The sequence below is a fragment of the Oncorhynchus gorbuscha genome, linkage group LG03 (assembly GCF_021184085.1).
Source record: "Oncorhynchus gorbuscha isolate QuinsamMale2020 ecotype Even-year linkage group LG03, OgorEven_v1.0, whole genome shotgun sequence".
NCBI classification, from domain to species: Eukaryota; Metazoa; Chordata; class Actinopteri; order Salmoniformes; family Salmonidae; genus Oncorhynchus; species Oncorhynchus gorbuscha.
Genome location: NC_060175.1, coordinates 87,760,805 through 87,776,946, shown reverse-complemented (window position 1 = coordinate 87,776,946; position 16,142 = coordinate 87,760,805). Strand labels below are relative to the sequence as shown.

General features: G+C 40.3%; 2 protein-coding genes across 4 annotated transcripts; one reads left to right on the top strand and one right to left on the bottom strand.

Moving 5' to 3' along the window:
* Positions 1–1,653: 1,653 nt before the first annotated feature.
* On the top strand, positions 1,654–6,014 carry LOC124022820 (nuclear envelope integral membrane protein 1-like). The gene is made up of 9 exons (XM_046337504.1): positions 1,654–1,781; positions 2,493–2,614; positions 2,814–3,033; positions 3,127–3,199; positions 3,294–3,387; positions 3,582–3,696; positions 3,843–4,068; positions 4,179–4,355; positions 4,611–6,014. The coding sequence occupies exons 1-9, from the start codon at positions 1,688–1,690 to the stop codon at positions 4,789–4,791; spliced, it is 1,302 nt and encodes a 433-aa protein (XP_046193460.1). The 5' UTR covers positions 1,654–1,687; the 3' UTR covers positions 4,792–6,014.
* Positions 6,015–9,666: 3,652 nt separating this feature from the next.
* On the bottom strand, positions 9,667–13,160 carry LOC124022797 (ORM1-like protein 2). Of its 3 annotated transcripts, none has more exons than XM_046337482.1 (4): positions 13,087–13,160; positions 11,857–12,030; positions 11,526–11,677; positions 9,667–11,367 (listed from the first exon to the last, which is right to left on the bottom strand). In XM_046337482.1, the coding sequence occupies exons 2-4, from the start codon at positions 12,028–12,030 to the stop codon at positions 11,232–11,234; spliced, it is 462 nt and encodes a 153-aa protein (XP_046193438.1). In that variant the 5' UTR covers positions 13,087–13,160; the 3' UTR covers positions 9,667–11,231. The 3 variants fall into 3 exon arrangements, with proteins under 3 accessions (XP_046193438.1, XP_046193445.1, XP_046193451.1); XM_046337489.1 differs by lacking the exon at positions 13,087–13,160 and adding an exon at positions 12,978–13,086; XM_046337495.1 differs by lacking the exon at positions 13,087–13,160 and adding an exon at positions 13,067–13,086.
* Between the last annotated feature and the right edge of the window lie 2,982 nt (positions 13,161–16,142).

Below are 16,142 nucleotides of genomic sequence, written 5' to 3'. Positions count from 1 at the left end.
ATTTTTCAGGACCCTGTCTTTCAAAGATAATTCGTAAAATCCAAATAACTTCACAGATCTTCATTGTAAAGGGTTTAAACACTGATTCCCATGCTTGTTCAATGAACCATAAACAATTAATGAACATGCACCTGTGGAACGGTCGTTAAGACACTAACAGCTTACCGACGGTAGGCAATTAAGGTCACAGTTATGAAAACTTAGGACACTAAAGAGGCATTTCTACTGACTTTGAAAAACACCAAAAGAAAGATGCCCAGGGTCCCTGCTCATCTGCGTGAACATGCCTTGGGCATGCTGCAAATGTGGCCAGGGCAATAAATTGCAATGTCCGTACTTTGAGACGCCTAAGACAGACCTACAGGGAGATGGGGCGGACAGCTGATCGTCCTCGCAGTGGCAGACCATGTGTAAAAACACCTGCAAAGGATCAGAACATCCCAACATCACACCTGTGGGACAGGTACAGGATGGCAACAACAACTGCCCGAGTTACACCAGAGAGGCTGGACTGAGTGCTTGTATGCCTGTTGTAAGGCAGGTCCTCACCAGACATCACCGGCAACAACTTCGCCTATGGGCATAAACCCACCGCCGCTAGACCAGACAGGACTGGCAAAAAGTGCTCTTCACTGACGAGTCACGGTTTTGTCTCACCTAGGGGTGATGATCGGATTCACGTTTATTGTCGAAGGAATGAGCGTTACACCGAGGCCTGTACTCTGGAGTGGGATCGATTTGAAGGTGGAGGGTCAGTCATGTCCAGGGGCGGTGTGTCACAGCATCATCGGACTGAGCTTGTTGTCATTGCAGGCAATCTCCACGCTATGCGTTACAATAAATACATCCTCCTCCCTCATGTGGTACTCTTCCTGCAGGCTCATCCTGATATGAACCTCCAGCATGACAATGCCACCAGCCATACTGCTCGTTCTGATGCATGATGTCCTGCAAGACAGGAATGTCAGTGTTCTGCCTTGGCCAGGCAAGAGCTCAGATCTCAATTGAGCACGTCTGGGACCTGTTGGATCGGAGGGTGAGAGCTAGGCTCAGTCCAATGATGCTGTGACCCCCCACCCCACCCCACCAAGGCACTTACAGGTGCCTTGGTGGAAGAGTGGGGTAACATCTCACAGCAAGAACTGACAACTCTGGTGCAGTCCATGAGCAGTACTTAATGCAACTGGTGGCCACACCAGATACTGAGTGTTACTCTTAATTTGATCCCCCTTTGTTCAGGGAGACATTATTCCATTTTTATTAGTCACGCGTTACGCTTATTAGATGCTGCATCTACTGCCATTGGAAACCGGCACACACCGTCCTTTGTTTGCCTTGCCTGCCGGGGATTGCTTTCCCGCGGTTATTTTAACGTTACGGGGAGGGCCTCCTGTGGCAGAAAGAGACAACCGGAAATGTTGTCATTTCTGGATTATGATGCATACGAGATTTCTTTAAAGTATTTATTTTACACAAAGACGTGTGATTTATTTACCTAAATAATTTCAAATAAACTTATCCTAATTAGAAAATATACCCCATAATGTTTTATTTCCCATATTAAAACAAAAACAAATTCATAAACATCCATGCCGTTTTCGCATCTTCAACGTATCGGAACAGTTTACTTATGTGATTGGTTAGTTGTTGTAACAAGAACCACGTGATTTCCATATAGTCGTCTGTCATGGCGGGATTCCTGAAGTGGAAAAATGGACCTCTCTCCGAAATAGTTTTTATAATTGTGCTTTTTTGTATATTAAGTACGCAACAAACCTCAGGTAGAGTTGTTTCTAGCTAGGTCATTTTGTTCAGGGAATTTGATAGCCAATATGAAATGTGAGAGGCGAACTTTTCGTTTACGATGAGGCCAGCTAGCGTAGTTACTGTTGTTCTTGAGACCCAAGGCTTAAATAAACTGAGCTAGCAAACGTTAACTGTCCCAGGTGAACTATCTAGCCAGTCTGCTAACGTTAGCTAGTCTGTCAGTAGCCAGGTGATTAGACATGAACTAATACATTTTAATTCTAAGAGATTAATTGAAAGTTGAGCTGTTACCAGAAACTAGTTAGCTAGCCAGCTGGTGTCGCTCTTCACTTTCCACAACGTCAGCTTGCTTTTCTAGCTAGTCGGCTAACCTCGTTAGCCAAATAGTTCGTGGTTTATTTCTGGTGGCTCACTAACGTTACATAACCTAGTAGTAACGTTAGTTACCACTGGATAACTAGATAAATCCAGTCCTATGAAAGCCAATGTCCAGCTTTAGTTGGCTTGCTAGCAGATGTGTAAAGCATACAGAAGTTTACTGGTGAATACAGTCCGTGTTGACTTGTGATGTAATATTACTGCATTGTTGAGGAGAGTTTGCTAGCTGGTTAAGCATTTCACTGTACTACTTATACCTGCTGTATCCTGTGCATTTGACAAATACAATTTGATTTGCTGGATAGTAAATGCACGAAGTTGACCCTAACATTTTATCATTCTCACAGGAAGTAAGATCAACATAGTCAATATCAAAGATGGCCAAGAGTCTGCCAAAACAGGGTCAAATCACTACTGCTATCTCAACCCCATTGTCCCAGGTTGGAAGGAAACATGGACAAGAATCCAGGCAAGAGAACAATTTCCTCTTCCCAGGTCTATTTGTGCTCTTGTCATGTCCATTGCTAGAGTGACAAAAGGGTTGGCATGATGGCACAAACAGAACGGACCTCAAGGTTTGATGATAAGTATCTTATTTGAAAGAGAGCCTGTATGTATGTAATGTGTGTATTTGGGTGTAGCTAATACTTGTGTTGTATTGCCGATAGGTTCGAGTATGGAGCTCAAAACAGCTGAAGGTAACTGTTGTGGAGGATGAGGAGAAGCTGCAGGAGCTAGAACATTTCAGTGTCTGGGGTCTGGTGCAGTACCTAATGCATGAGCAGACCAATGAAACCACCCTCAGCATCAGCCTGTTCAGCCCAAAGACCTGCTTCAAGATCAAACCCATCGACCCTACAGCAATATACACTGTAAAGCCCACACGAAGTAAGTAAAGGGAAAGGTGGGGTTGCTTTGTTAGTTACATGTCTATTACCCATTAATTTTGTTATCTTTGTTGTCTGTGCTTCACTCCCACAGAGTTCGACATTTTCCTATTTGTGACATTCTTGGCTGGAGTGTTGCTGTTCATCTTTGCAGACTCGCTCAGCAGGTAACTAAATGGATTGTGTTCACATTTTACCCCCTCTTTATAAATGACATGGTCCAGATAATATTGGCTATGTTTTTTTGTTGCTATCTAACAGGAGTCAGGTATTCTATTACTCTGCTGGCATGAGCACGGGTATGATTGCCTCCCTCATCATTCTCATCTTTATCATGGCACGGTTTTTGCCGAAGGTAAGAAGTCAACACTTCTATTTCAAAGTCTCATAGCTAATCACACCCACTACTAACAGTTTGAATTGAACAAAGCAATAACAAGTCAGAGTACCCAGATAGTTAATGTTTTGGTGACCTTTCTGATTTCTATAATGTGTGTGAGAATCATATGTTTAGATTTCACAACCCATATCATCTTTTTCTTTTCTCAGAAAAGCCCATTTTACGTGGTGATAGTTGGTGGCTGGTCCTTCTCTGTTTACGTCATCCAGCTTGTGTTCAGGAACCTGCAGCTGATTCTGAAAGAGCACTGGCACATGGCTTTTGGTAAATATTGATTGTATTAAACACAATCACAACAAACTCTGAGAACTACATTGCCTCTCAAACTTTTAACATCTGTTATTAGTTCACAACCATTGCTCCATGTTTGTAATAGGAACAGTTACATGAATTGTTTCTGTGTGCCCTAGGCTATGCTGCAGTGGTTGGTTTTATCAGTTTTGCTGTGTGCTATCGTCATGGCCCTCTTGTGGAGGAGAGGAGTATCAATATCCTGTCCTGGACGCTGCAGTTTTTTGGCCTGCTGCTGATCTATGCTGGTATCCAGGTTCAGCAAGTGGCGTTGGCCACCATCATTGCTACATTCTGCTCTAAGAACCTGGAGTACCCTGTTTCATTGCTCCTTCTTGCATGGCAGTAGGTGTTAGTTTGTAGTACTACTCTCAAGGTAACATGTGTACATTTTTGTATTGGTGTAAAGTGACATATTGTCTGCTGCTGTTATAGTGTACAATCCTCTTGTGCAGTAAGGTCAAGCCAACTCTACGCTGGAAGCCAGAGCCTCGTCGACTGCTGACTGAAGAAGAGTTCCAGAAACAGGGGGAGGAGGAGACGCAACATGCCCTGGAGGAGCTGAGAAAGTACTGCAGCAGTCCAGACTTCAGCACCTGGAAGACAGTCTCTCGACTTCAGTCCCCAAAAAGGTGACAGAACCTTTGTTGCATTGAAATACTGACTAATGATGTTCATTCTGCTTTTAATGATCTGGTATTAACCCCGGGTTGTCTGTGCTCTAAACAAGTCAAATGTACATTGGCTACTGCTAGCTTCTGGTCTGTGGGTGATGGTTGTCTTTTTAGGTCAACTAGTCATATAACTCTCTTTCCCATTCATTATTTTAACTAAAAATGTGTGGTACAGTACCTTGGAATAAAGACAATGCTTTGTTTGATCCACAGGTTTGCAGACTTTGTTGAGGGCTCACCTCACCTGATATCAAATGAGGTTTCTGTGCATGCACAGGAATATGGATCCTTCTTTGAGGATGATTTCTTTGACACGGATGAGGACCATGATGAGGAGAATATGGTGAACGGTTTGAAAAGAGGAGACCTTGGGTGGAATGACAGAGACTTGTGATGATGCATAGATGGGTGTTTTTCCCTGTAGCAGCAAGGTTGATGGAGCAAAATGCTGACTGGCCTATAACCCTCACAGCTCTCCTCCAACCCGAAAACGGGTGTTCATGAATCACCAGGAGATAGTGGAATCTTGCCATTAGTATGCCTGTGAGAATGTCTTGCATCCAAGTTGAGGCATAGATCCTACTGTAGATTGCTGATGGCAACCACCAGTTTTGTAAATTGACACTTAAAGCCAGACCCAGAGTGCAATGTACTGAACTGAAAATGTAACTCTAATTCATGTGGAGAACTCCCTCGAGTTAGGGGCATATTTATAAAGTTTGGATTTATCCCAGTGTTATAATTTCAGCTGAGAAACTTGACCACAGGGGTATACTACAAAGCAGGATTAATGAGGTAGCTAGCTAACCTTGATAAACAAGCAGAAATAACTCGATTTTCGGTTTCATTAAGAAAGCTAAGCTTGGGTACAGTATGTGTTTTGGTTATTGAGTCAATTAGACAATGCACATTTCATGCTAGTCTTTCTAAAAAAAATAAAATTATATCAGAATATTCTTGCAAATCAGTTTGCTAAGTCATTGGTCATGCTTTGTTGTGTTACACTCCTCAGCAAGAGCAAGTTTATGAAGACTAAGAATGTTTGGCATTTCATTTTCTGGGAGCAATGACAGAACATTATTTTGTTATCTTTCCTCATTAGTAAATTGCCAGGGCACAATTTTGGAGATGTTTTAATGTAAAAATATTTTCTTTGGTCTTATTGTTGATGTGAAATAACTGACTTTTTGCGTTGTGAAATGCGTTGACGTAAAACAGGAAATGATTTCGTAGCTGACATCTGTTGGGAATAAGTTAGTATACTGAGCAAAAATATAAATGCAGCAACTAACAATTTTACTGAGTTACAGTTCATATCAGGAAATTTGTCAATTGAAATAAATTCATTAGCCCCTCAGCTATGGATTTCACATGACTGGTCAGGGGTGCAGCCATGGGTGGGCTGCTTGAGAGCCAGGCCCAGCCAATCCGTATGAGTTTTTCCCTAGGAATGGGATAAATTACGGACAGAAATACACCTCAGTTTCACCGGCTGTCCGGGTGGCTGGTCTCAGACAATCCTGAAGTTGAAGGAGCCAGATGTGGAGGTCCTGGGCTGGCGTGGTTACACGTGGTCTGAGGTTGTGAGGCTGATTGGACATACTGCCAGAGTCTAAAACAATGTTGGAGGTGGCTTATGGTAGAGAGATCAGCATTCAATTCTCTGGCAACAACTCAGGTGGACATTCCTGTAGTCAGCATGCCAATTGTACACTCCCTCAAAACATCTGTGGTGTTGTGTGACAAAACTGCCTATTTTAGAGTGGCCTTTTATTGTCCCCAGCACAAGTTCCACCTGTGTAGTGATTATGCTGTTTAATGAGCTTCTTGATAAGTCACACCTGTCAGGTGGATGGATTCTCTTGGCAAAGGAGAAATGCTCACTAAAAGGGATGGAACCAAATTTGTACACAGAATTTGAGAGAAATAAGCTTTTTGTGCGTATGGAAAATTTCTGTGATCTTTTATTTCAGCTCATGAAACATGGGACCAACACTTTACATGTTGCGTTTACATATTTGTTCAGTGTATTTTGGTATTTGAAGCAGCATGTTTACAGCCATTGTGTGTGTGTGTGTGTGTGTGTGTGTGTATATATATATATATTACACATGTTTGTTTAAGGATACCATCTATATATGTAATGTTTAAGGATATCATTGCAACTAGTTTAATCGTTCTTTGACGTGTGTGACACATCACAAAATGGTTGTTAGTTCTTTTTAACTTGAATCTTTTTTTCTTGTTTTATTTGTACTGAGATTTCTAGGTTTCATACCACAAGCATTGCCTTTATTTTATTTTAATTTTAGACAAAACGTGTTGAAATGGATAATATTTTTATTCTATGAGATATTGTACTTTAGTATCCTGGCTGCAATTCTGTATTATGCTGTGTAATTTGTCTTGCATATACCTTTACAGATCTGGGCCAAAGCTCCTCAGAGTAGGAGTGCTGATCTAGGACCAGGACCACTCTGTCCATCTTGTTCTTTATCAACTAAAAGGTTGAAACTGTAAATAATCTTTGGATGTTAATAAATTCATGATATTGTAAAACGCCACTTAATCTTGAGACATTTCCACTAGCCTGTTGCCTGTAGAAGGGGAATACAGAGTAGAACAACCTCAAAAGAATGATGTAGTCTGTATGCGTTATGTTGAAACTACTGTACACAAACAACAGCGGGTGCAATATACCTTTTCTTTATCTACAGTGCCTTGCGAAAGTATTCGGCCCCCTCGAACGTTGCGACCTTTTGCCACATTTCAGGCTTCAAACATAAAGATATAAAACTGTATTTTTTTTTGTGAAGAATCAACAACAAGTGGGACACAATCATGAAGTGGAACGACATTTATTGGATATTTCAAACTTTTTTTAACAAATCCAAAACTGAAAAATTGGGCGGCAAAATTATTCCCCAAGCTTTAAACATCCCAAGGAGCACTGTGAACCATATCAGGCCAAACATAGAAATAGACAAACCAGACACACAACATAGAATGCCCACCCAGCTCACGTCCTAACCAACACTAAAACAAGGAAAACACATACGAACGAGTCCCCCAAGGGACATTTATTGGATATTTCAAACTTTTTTAACAAATCAAAAACTGAAAAATTGGGCTTGCAAAATTATTCAGCCCCTTTACTTTCAGTGCAGCAAACTCTCTCCAGAAGTTCAGTGAGGATCTCTGAATGATCCAATGTTGACCTAAATGACTAATGATGATAAATACAATCCACCTGTGTGTAATCAAGTCTCCGTATAAATGCACATGCACTGTGATAGTCTCAGAGGTCTGTTAAAAGCGCAGAGAGCATCATGAAGAACAAGGAACACACCAGGCAGGTCCGAGATACTGTTGTGAAGAGGTTTAAAGCCGTATTTGGATACAAAAATATTTCCCAAGCTTTAAACATCCCAAGGAGCACTGTGCAAGCGATAATATTGAAATGGAAGGAGTATCAGACCACTGCAAATCTACCAAGACCTGGCCGTCCCTCTAAACTTTCAGCTTATACAAGGAGAAGACTGATCAGAGATGCAGCCAAGAGGCCCATGATCACTCTGGATGAACTGCAGAGATCTACAGCTGAGGTGGGAGACTCTGTCCATAGGACAACAATCAGTCATATATTGCACAAATCTGGCCTTTATGGAAGAGTGGCAAGAAGAAAGCCATTTCTTAAAGCTATCCATAAAAAGTGTTGTTTAAAGTTTGCCACAAGCCACCTGGGAGAAACACCAAACATGTGGAAGAAGGTGCTCTGGTCAGATGAAACCAAAATTGAACTTTTTGGCAACAATGCAAAATGTTATGTTTGGCGTAAAAGCAACACCCTGAACACAACATCCCCACTGTCAAACATGGTGGTGGCAGCATCATGGTTTGGGCCTGCTTTTCTTCAGCAGGGACAGGGAAGATGGTTAAAATTGATGGGAAGATGGATGGAGCCAAATACAGGACCATTCTGGAAGACAACCTGATGGAGTCTGCAAAATACCAGAGACTGGGATGGAGATTTGTCTTCCAACAAGACAATGACCCAAAACATAAAGCAAAATCTACAATGGAATGGTTCAAAAATAAACATATCCAGGTGTTAGAATGGCCAAGTCAAAGTCCAGACCTGAATCCAATCGAGAATCTGTGGAAAGAACTGAAAACTGCTGTTCACAAATGCTCTCCATCCAACTTCACTGAGCTCGAGCTGTTTTGCAAGGAGGAATGGGAAAAAATGTCAGTCTCTCGATGTGCAAAACTGAGAGACATACCCCAAGCGACTTACAGCTGTAATCGCAGCAAAAGGTGGCGCGACAAAGTATTAACTTAAGGGGGCTGAATAATTTTGCACGCCCAATTTTTCAGTTTTTGATTTGTTAAAAAAGTTTGAAATATCCAATAAATGTCGTTCCACTTCATGATTGTGTCCCACTTGTTGTTGATTCTTCACAAAAAAATACAGTTTTATATCTTTATGTTTGAAGCCTGAAATGTGGCAAAAGGTCACAAAGTTCAAGGGGGCCGAATACTTTCGCAAGGCACTGTATATACACTGTATAAACTGTGTACTTCAGTTTTCTGGTTTGATTACTTGCAGCATAGACTTATCTTTACCCACCTTTTTTTATTTGAGTGGTTCTCAAGCTACTCTAGGACAGTTACATGAAATCCACCAAGTTTTACTGAGTAAGTGCACAGATTTCTGAAAATGATGTCCAAACTGAATATTTTATAATTTGGGGAAAATATCTCTAGTTTTATAAGGAGTTGTGGTTTCATAGAAACCGTAGAGGAACATCCAGGAACATGCAGCTTTATTTGAAACTTCTAGGATACTTCAGACAAAAACCTATACTCAGAAATTCTGTCAATAATGATGGAAAACTGTATCTAACAATGCTATTTATATCCATAGTCAATACCGGCTTGGTGATTTTTGCAAAGTAGAACCATTTTCGAGTACCTATTGCTCTATTAGCTGGTTTTAGGGTAAATTATTGGCTAATCTTCAGGTAATATGGTTGTAAATGGAGATATCTACATGTATCTGGTCAGTGGTGGAAAAAGTACTCAATTGTCATACTTGAGTAAAAGTAAAGATACCTTAATAGAAAATGACTCAAAGTGTCACCCAGTAAAAAAAATACTTGAGTAAAGGTCAAAGTATCCCATTTTAAACATACTTAAGTACAGTGGTGGAAAAAGTACTCAATTGTCATACTTGAACAAAAGTAAAAAGTAAATGCAACCAGACAGCCCAAATGTTATTTTTTATTTTTTACAGACGGGTACACTCCAACACTCAGACATCATTTACAAACACAGTATTTGCGTTAAGTCCGCCAGATCAGAGGAAGTAGGGATGACAACACATTATATTGATAGGTGTGTAAATTGGACGATATTGCTGTCCTGTCTGAACATTCGAAATGTAATGAGTACTTTTGGGTTTCAGGGAAAATGTGTGGGCGGCAAAAGTACATATTTTCTTTAGGAATGTAGTGGAGTAAAAGTAGTCGAAATATAAACAGTAAAGATACCCCCAAAAACGACTTAAGTAAAAATACTTTAAAGTACCACTTAAGTACTTTACCCCCCTGTATATGGTATCCAGGAGGTATGGCTACTTGGTATCAGGCTGATACTAGGGTCATCATTGGGTATCCTCTGGTATTTTGGGACAAACATCCCTGCTTTGTCTAACTCCAATTTCTACCTTGACAGCCTTCAATATTACCAGGTTTATTACCGGGGGGGGGGGGGGGCATCCCTCCAGTCTATCAGCACATCATGGGAATTGGTATACCCCTCCACACAGGCCTCATATAAAGTGTGTGGAGTTTCCCAGAATCCTCACAGCCACGCCTACACAGGTAATCTGAGAATTTACATGATGGTCCGACCCCTCAGTCTCCTGCAACGTCACTTTACTCCTGTGCTGCTGTTGTCACTCACTGCTGAACACTCCCCTTAGGTTTCACACTTGGAGCATTATGGAATTAGATGAGAACAATCAATGCAACAATTTTCTTTGTCTTGGGTGTATCTATTAATTTGCTGCACTTGTGTTTGTACACAAAATGACAATGATGTATGCCCCGGGATGTACCCCAAATTTCCATACAAAGACAAAGTATTTAGATTTACACTGACAAATCAATCCTGATATTGAAAGTTTATTATTAGACACTATAATTTATTGAGAATGCTCACATGGAAATTGACCTCCAATAAGAGTCATTACATGGATTGATTGTTACCAAACTAAATGGAAAAAATGTATCAGCCAAGTGAAACATTTAAGGCACTGCAAAGACTGGCAACATTCAATTTGTATGGCATCCAACATTATATTTATATGGATGCCACTATCCTAAACTATGTAATCACACATTCCAATGTGTGGACATATACAAGTCATCCTATAAAGACTTAGGTTTGAAGGTGATGACGTTCACAATATAGCTCTTTCTAGAAAACAATGTCAAATACATGTCATCTGACAAAAAGAGAAAGTAATGAGAGAAAGTAATGGTAATGGTTTGAGGATACAAGCACATTGCACACATACATCACGAAAATAAATTAAATGAAATAAAGCAGAGGCACTCAGTAACTCTTAATCATATAGCTTGGCGTTCAGTGCATTTTGGTTCTTTGTTTTTAGTCACAGAGCGAAAATGAACTGTGCAATAAAAACAACAATGCCCTTCAAACAGCTCATAAAGTTACCAAACATTTCTTATTCACTTCCGCCTCTGGACCTCACAAGTAAAGTACACATAAATAGAATATAACTCTGATATTATCCACCTGTGTTAGTCAATACCTATTGATCCCAAATATTCGTACTCCATGGAACAGGGGCAGCTTTGGAAGGAGGACGCTGAGGAGAGAGCCTGTATTGACCAGGAAATGTGTGGCATCGTACTTGGTGTAGAAACTGGCAAGAATATACCTGAAGAATTAACAGCTAGTTTAGGGTTATTATTCAATGCTGATAACAAACAAGGATGCAATAATTCAATAGTTACTCTTCCACATTAATGTATCATTGCAAGCCATAAGGAAAACTTAACATAACAAAATCTAGTATATACAGATTTTCAGTCTTACAGCACAATGGGAGAGATGGTGAGGAATTTGCGTGAGGATGTAAACTGAATGCCGTAGTCCATCTGTTCCCAGTGTGTGAGTAGGCGAGCTTTGCCCTGGTCCGGTGTCTCAAAAGGAGTGCCCTTTACCGTGTGCAGAAATAAGTACATCACCTGTGGTGGACAGATCACACATAAACACACCTCTATTAGATCAACAGACACACTCATTAGTCATTACAATGTCATAATACAAGCCCTCATTTTTCATGATGTAGTTTAAATAGAAATGTATTTAAATGAGAACATTTGATTAGAAAAATGATAAACAAACTATAAATACTTGGGCTGACCAGATTATGGATGACATTTGTGAGGGTCCAGACAAGAGGCACCGTGAGGACAGGGATGCTCAACAGGACGACGTGCAGCACGGTGACCAACAACAGGTAGGCCAGCCAGATCCCTCTGCTGTTCATCACCCTCGTGTTGGGGTTTACCTCACTGTGAGCCACACCCACATTCATCTTGAGGGAACGGGAGGATTACACATGATGAGCATTGGACATTGAAGCTTGATACAGGCTTGATACAGAAAACATTGATGCTTAATAGAGGAAAGGAATCTAAAGGAACTAGGCCTATGACTTGTCCCACGCCAGATAATGGTGTTAACAGAAAATCTATAATTAAATTATCCTACAATTTTACAAAATAAAAGGAGAATGAGTACATAATTTCCATATTTCACAGAGTTCCCTCAACTACTCATTTCACAGATCACAACAAGAGAAGATGAGGTAGACTATGTCAGATACAGAAAGTTGATGTCAAGGGGAAGTAGAAATCTAGCCTAGTTCTCATTCCCAGTAAGCCACTAGGCCAGGTGAGTGACCATATTTGATTGCATACTATTATTGTAGGTAGCTAGCTATTAACATATTGTAAATCTTTTCCAATTCCAATCAAAGTGGATTTGGGAAACTGAGAATTCCCGAAATCTTGCCACTGATCCCCACAGCCATAATGCTTCCCTCACAGACTAATTAAGAGAAGTCTAAAACTAACGTTAGCTAATATCTTGTTGTGAATATATAGCAAGTGGGTCTAGCTTTAACTCATCTGACTGAGTAGCTCAAGCAACTTTAGGGCTGATTTGGCCACTACACTCGGGTCGTCACTAGTTACCACAGCCACAAAGTCATAAACCCAGCCTATTTCTTCAGCTGATCTTCTTAAAATATGATTCTTAACCTTAACCACACTGCTAACATTATGCCAAACCCTAACCTTCAATTAAGACCAAAAAGCTCATTATTGTTTTCATGGATCTTTACGATATAGCCAAGTTTAACTACTGGAAACACTACAGTCGATTAACTGGCTAAACTAGCTAACGTTACTAGCTAGCTAACTAAATAACAACAGCTGTTTGCGCCGTGAAAACGTAGATGCATCTGCAAAATCTACTTACAGTGCGTTAGATTCTGTCAACTCGTGTGCTAATCCATTACATTTAGCATTTTATATCAAACTTTCCTGACAATGTAGCTAGAAACTCACCTAGCTAGTTAGAAACTCACCTTATGTTGTAACCAGGAAATCCCTAAACATGTTCAACCCCGCCCCTGTTCGTTTTGGATTAGCTTGAATGGTTCCACGTCATTTATCATACATCTTCCGTTATAATAACGTTATTATGAGTGGACAGAAAATCCAAATATACATTAAACATATTTTTACCCAATGTTAAAAGGGAAAAAGAAAATACAAAATAATTGTATTCAAATGGTGGTTGTTGATAATATTTTAAAATAAAACAATCCCCCTTGTCCTCTGTTGCCCTACCAAACATTTCATAGTCCATCTATTTAAACAAATATAGGCTATTAAAAGTGTAGTTCTGAGTGTAAAATGTGAAACGGGGACTCAGGTGGCAAAAAGAACCATCATTGGGACAGCGCACAGATGATTTCTGTGAGCGCTGGTGTGCCATCCTGAACAAATGCTCTATTGATTTAATGACATTAATTGTTGATCAGTTGAAGAAGGATTTTATTGAAATGGATAACACGATTAAAGACAAACGCACAGCTCTACAAACAGCTGTTAATGATTATGGCATATTCAATGAACTGATGAAAACTAACCAAGCGCTCCAGGAAAAGTTGTCTACAGAAATAAAGTAATTTAAAATCAAGAATTTCAACCAAGACAAAAAAGACAATGCCGATGGTAAAGTCTACTTCTGGAGAAACCCTGACAAAAGAAGTCCTGCTCCCTCTCTCCCTGACAGACGCAGGAGGGATGCCGCTTACTTCGATCCACCCTTGTCTGATCAACGCTTACAACCAGCGCCTCATCGGCTACCAGTAGTCGTTTTTTATTCAACGAGAGACTGGACGGACGGAAGGGCGGAGGTGCCCGCAGGCACGCGCATCGACGAGATGCCGCACCCGACGGGGTAAGAAGAAACGACTATCAGAGGCAGAGGAGACCGTTCATACGGTCCCAGAACCCATGGGACTGAGTGTCTTTAATTTATCAAGCAATATATTGAGCCCTGCCCATGTCTCTTTGCTTAATAAAGGGTTATCTTTTGTGCCTACAACCCAGTGCAACGATGTTGATGTTAAGGTAGACATGTTTAAGTTTTGTTTTAGAAATATCCGTTTAAGGGAATACTTTAGCTCCCCTAATTCTGACACTTCTATTGAACCAGTAGGTTGCTCTCCTGTACATACTCCGACTCCTTTTAGAAGCAAGAGTTATTTTATACCTCCAGCCAATCGCAATCACTCTATATTGCAGAATTGTGGAAAATGATGTTGGACATCTCCTTAAGAGTAAACAGGGGTCCAAATCTTTCCATAATTTACCTAAGGATGAAAAACAAGCTTTGCTTGATTTACAATCCGATACGTCAGTCCTTATTCGTCCTGTTGATAAGGGTGGGTCGGTTGTACTCATGGATAGGACAGTTTATGTACATGAGTGTCATAGACAGCTGCTTGACAACACCTTTTACAAGAAACTCAGAGGTGACCCTACTTCCCAATTTCAGAATACTATCTTTACTATCCTAGATGTGTATTTAAGTTCTGGTCAGATAACCAAAAATAACATAATTTTTTGGCTATTCAACACCCTAAAATTGCCACTTTCTATACTTTGCCGAAATTACACAAGAATGTTACACAACCTCCAGGACGCCCTATTGTAGCGGGCATTGATGCAGTAACGGCTCCTATTGTAGCGGGCATTGATGCAGTAACGGCCCCTTCTATCTACTTTTGTTGACTTTTTTTATTAGACCACTCGCAGAACAGCTCCCCTCCTTTGTAAAGGACACCAGCAGTATGATCTCTATCATTGAATCTCTTGATCCTCTCCCTGAGAATACCTTGTTAGTTACTTTTGATGTTGAGTCGTTATACACAAATATTCCACACGAGGGCGGTATTGAAGCTATGGAACATTTTCTTCTGCAACGTGACCCTAAAAAACTACCTTCCAGTGCATGCATTATAATATTGGCTGAAATAGTACTCACGCATAACTATTTCATGTTTCTAAATTATTTATTTATACAGACGAATGGTACTGCTATGGGATCCCCCATGGCTCCTAACTATGCTAATTTGTATGTGGGTTACATGGAGAAACAGTCTATTTTCAATCCTCTCAAAAAAGTTTTCTTGCCTCACATTATTATTTGGAAACGGTATATTGATGATATTTTTGTTCTATGGAGGGGTGATGCAAAACAGCTCAAGGCATTCTATGCTTTTCTTAACTCCTGTTCTGATCATTTGAGATTTACTATGCAATCTGACACACGTCAAATCAGTTTTCTTGATCTTCTGATCTTGTGTGAAGATAATGTTCTATACACTGATCTTTACAGGAAGCCTACTGATCGTAACAGTTTGTTGAGGGCTGATAGTTGTCACCCACTTCCCTTGAAAAATAGTTAGCCCTACAGCCAATTCTGTCGAATCAAAATCATTTGCAAAAAACAATCACATTTCGGCAGAAAGACATTTCGACGGAAAGAAAGTTCAAGGAGAGGGGCTACAAGAATGATCAGATTAATATTGCCATTGAGAAAATTCAAAACAAAACGAGACATGACCTTTTTCAAGGTCAGTCTCGCAAAAAGACGCTTTCTTGTGTTCTAACTACCCGCTATTCAAAGTACTCCGAACAAATTAAAGGAATTGTTCACAAACATTGGCACATCCTAAAATCTGATGATAGTCTCGGTAATGTGTTTTCGGACCTTCCCTGCATCGAAAAGCTTTTGTTTCCATAAAACCGGTATGTCAATCTGCTTTTTAACTAGCCCTGTTTATTTTGTTTCCATAAAATCAGTACGTCAATCTGCTTTTTAACTAGCCCTGTTTCTTTTGCTTCCATAAAACCGGTACGTCAATCTGCTTTTTAACTAGCCCTGTTTCTTTTGCTTCCATAAAACCGGTACGTCAATCTGCTTTTTAACTAGCCCTGTTTCTTTTGTTTCCATAAGACCGGTATGTCAATCTGCTTTTTAACTAGCCCTGTTTCTTTTGTTTCCATAAGACCGGTATGTCAATCTGCTTTTTAACTAGCCCTGTTTCTTTTGTTTCCATAAGACCGG

Bases quoted from the DNA above. Each gene is read 5' to 3' on its own strand.
- LOC124022820 (XM_046337504.1), top strand. From the start codon at position 1,688: ATGGCGGGATTCCTGAAGTGGAAAAATGGACCTCTCTCCGAAATAGTT. The intron at 1,782-2,492 runs GTAGAGTTGTTT...TCATTCTCACAG, and splicing joins AAGTACGCAACAAACCTCAG to GAAGTAAGATCAACATAGTC. The intron at 3,697-3,842 runs GTAAATATTGAT...TGTGTGCCCTAG, and splicing joins GCACTGGCACATGGCTTTTG to GCTATGCTGCAGTGGTTGGT.
- LOC124022797 (XM_046337482.1), bottom strand. From the start codon at position 12,030: ATGAATGTGGGTGTGGCTCACAGTGAGGTAAACCCCAACACGAGGGTG. The intron at 11,678-11,856 runs GTCAGCCCAAGT...TGTCCACCACAG, and splicing joins CAAATGTCATCCATAATCTG to GTGATGTACTTATTTCTGCA. The intron at 11,368-11,525 runs GTAAGACTGAAA...TTAATTCTTCAG, and splicing joins ACCATCTCTCCCATTGTGCT to GTATATTCTTGCCAGTTTCT.